The 2,682-nt window shown below is 47.3% G+C and overlaps 1 protein-coding gene across 1 annotated transcript in view; it reads right to left on the minus strand.

Moving 5' to 3' along the window:
* SUGP1 (SURP and G-patch domain containing 1) overlaps positions 1-2,682 on the minus strand; it is a 22,283-nt gene that overhangs the window by 9,411 nt on the left and 10,190 nt on the right. Inside the window, exons 2-3 of the mRNA XM_042024316.1 lie at positions 1,654-1,773; positions 29-140 (exon numbers count right to left, since the gene is read on the minus strand). Of these exons, the coding sequence (XP_041880250.1) occupies positions 29-140; positions 1,654-1,773 (232 nt within the window). The remainder of the gene's footprint in view (positions 1-28; positions 141-1,653; positions 1,774-2,682) is intronic.

A 2,682-nucleotide genomic window follows, 5' to 3' on the forward strand; every position in this document is an offset into this window, starting at 1 on the left:
AGCCCCAAAAAGCAGGAATTTGCTGTACCTGAAGGCAGGGTTCTCCCTGTTGTTCTGCAGGGCGATGGCCTCCACCTCAGGCCCCCCGGCGGCCACGAACTGGGCCAGTTTCTCGGCAGAGTTCCGCGTCTCCTGGTCGGCTGGGGGTGAAACTTTAAGCAGGGATCAGTACTGGGCCCAACTCACCCCAGACCAGCCTAACCCAGCCTGAGGACCCCAAGAGCACAGTTAGGCCACAAGTCGGGTTTAACATGGGAGAATTGGTGCAAAGAAACAGCTGAACGGCATAAAAACGTGAGTTAGGCCCGAGTTTAGGGAGCAGGGACAAGGCCTAACCCAGCCTAAGGACCCCAAGAGCTCAGTTAGGCCACAAGTCGGGTTTAAAATGGGGGAATTGGTGCAAAGAAACAGCTGAACGGCATAAAAACGTGAGTTAGGCCCGAGTTTAGGGAGCAGGGATGGGGCCTAACCCGGCCTAAGGACCCCAAGAGCTCAGTTAGGCCACAAGTCGGGTTTAATGTGGGAGAATTGGTGCAAAGAAACAGCTGAATGGCATAAAAACGTGAGTCAGGCCTGAGTTTAGGGAGCAGGGACGGGACACTGCACCCTGAGCTGGGATGGGATGGGAGAGGTGAGAGACAAAGCAGCTTTGGGCTCCCAAATCCCAAATTTTCCATGTGCCAGGCTCTTTTCCATGGGGCTCGAACACTCACAATTATCCCTAGTTAAAAATTCCGGACTTTTTTCCACGTGTCAGGCACTTTTCCATAGATTTAAAACACTCAGGATGATCCAAATGTCAAGATTTTGGATTTTTTCCCCGTGTTAGACCTTTTCCCACAGGATTAAAACACCTGGAATTATCCCCACTTTGAATTTCTTCCCTGTGCCAGGCACTTTTCCAGAGGTTTACAGCACTTGGAATTAGCCCTAATTAAAAAGTTTGGATTCTTTTCTATATGTCACAGAGTTTTCCATAGATTTAAAATACTCAGGATGACCCAAATTCCAGGATTTTGGATTTTTTCCCCGTCTCAGGCACTTTTCCATAGGATTAAACCACCTGGAATGATCCCTAGTTAAATATTTTGGATTTTTTCCCGTTGCCAGGCACTTTTCCATAGGATTACAACGCCCAGGATTATCCATATTTAAGGATTTTGCCCCTGAAATTCCCAGCAACAACAGGAAATCCTTTGGAAAACTCGAAATTCCCTAGAATCCCACTTATTCCTCCTCTCACTGCACCCCTGGAGGCTGTTCAAGGGGAAATTCCCTATGGAAAATTCCCAATCCCCACCTGGAAGAGGGTGGCTACTCCAATCCCAATCCAATAATTCTCATTTAGAACCAATCCAACAAAAACGAGGAGAAAAAAAATCCCCTTTTCCTAAAGGAATTTTCAGTGCTGGAGAATGATTTTGGAATATTCTGGACAACTACAAGGAAAATCCCATTCAAAATCCCAGGAATATTTTGCTGGGGATTTGGGAATCAACATTTTTGACACGAGGATTTGACTCCATCTCCTTCCAGTTGGGAATTTTCTTTCCAGGCAGCCAAATTTCCACCCCAAATCCTTTCAAACCGGTCCCAAATGAATCCAAATTTCACTTGTGCTGTTCCCATTCCCCAGATCCCAGTGGGAATTACCTTTCTGGGAAGAGGCTGCCTGGGAATTTTGATTCTCTTTCCTTATCTCTGCCACTTTCTTCCTGTAGTAAAGGAATTCCCTGCTGTTCTTATCATGCAAAAACCTGGAAAACAGAGAAAAAAAAAAAAGGAATAATTATCCAAATATTGATATTCTGGGATAAGAACAGCTCCAACTCCCACATGGAAAAAATGGAGGAATTACTCAGAATGCACCTAAAATGTGGAATGAGAATTTGGAGCTTTAATCCAAGGATTTGCATTCGAATTTGTGTTGCTTGAGAGAAAATTAAGGACAAATCCTCTGCCCGTCAGTGCTGGGATTAAATCCCGCATTCCCATCTGGAAGTGGCACATGAGCTCTGCTCCCAATTCCAGCAGGGAATCCTGCAGTGGGGTGGGTTGGGAGGGAGCTGAAGGATGATCCAGTCCCATCCTGCCATGGGCAGGATCATGGAAAGATCCCAGGGTGCTCCAGGGATGGAGCAGCCACAGCTTCTCTGGGAATTCCATCCCATTCCCTCCCCACTCTCACAGGCAGGAATTCCTTCCAATATCCCACCCAGATTCCCCCTTTCCAGCAGGAAGTCCTGTCCCTCCATCCTTTATCCCAAATCCCTCTGCAGCTCTCCTGGAGCCCCTTTAGGCTCTGGAAGTGGCTCCCTGGAGCTTCTCTTCTCCAACCTCTCCTTGGACACTTCCAAGGATGGAAAATCCACAACTCCTCTGGATAAATTTTCCACCCCTCACAGGGAAGAACAAATCCAAACTTCCCCCCCCCCCCCCTCACAGGGAAGGACAATCAATCCAAACCTTTCCCTCAAATCCAAACCTGTCCTCCCTCAAATCCAAACTTTTCCACCCCTCAAATCCAAACTTTTCCTCCCACTCAAATCCAAGCTTCTCCACACCTCAAATCCAAAATTTTCTCCCACTCAAATCCAAACTTTTCCCCCCACTCAAATCCAAGCTTTTCCCCCCACTCAAATCCAAGCTTTTCCCCCCACTCAAATCCAAGCTTTTCCCCCC

The sequence above is a fragment of the Corvus kubaryi genome, unplaced genomic scaffold (genome assembly GCF_017639235.1).
Source record: "Corvus kubaryi isolate FWS band 111438036 unplaced genomic scaffold, C.kubaryi_AGA036_p1.0 37262, whole genome shotgun sequence".
NCBI classification, from domain to species: Eukaryota; Metazoa; Chordata; class Aves; order Passeriformes; family Corvidae; genus Corvus; species Corvus kubaryi.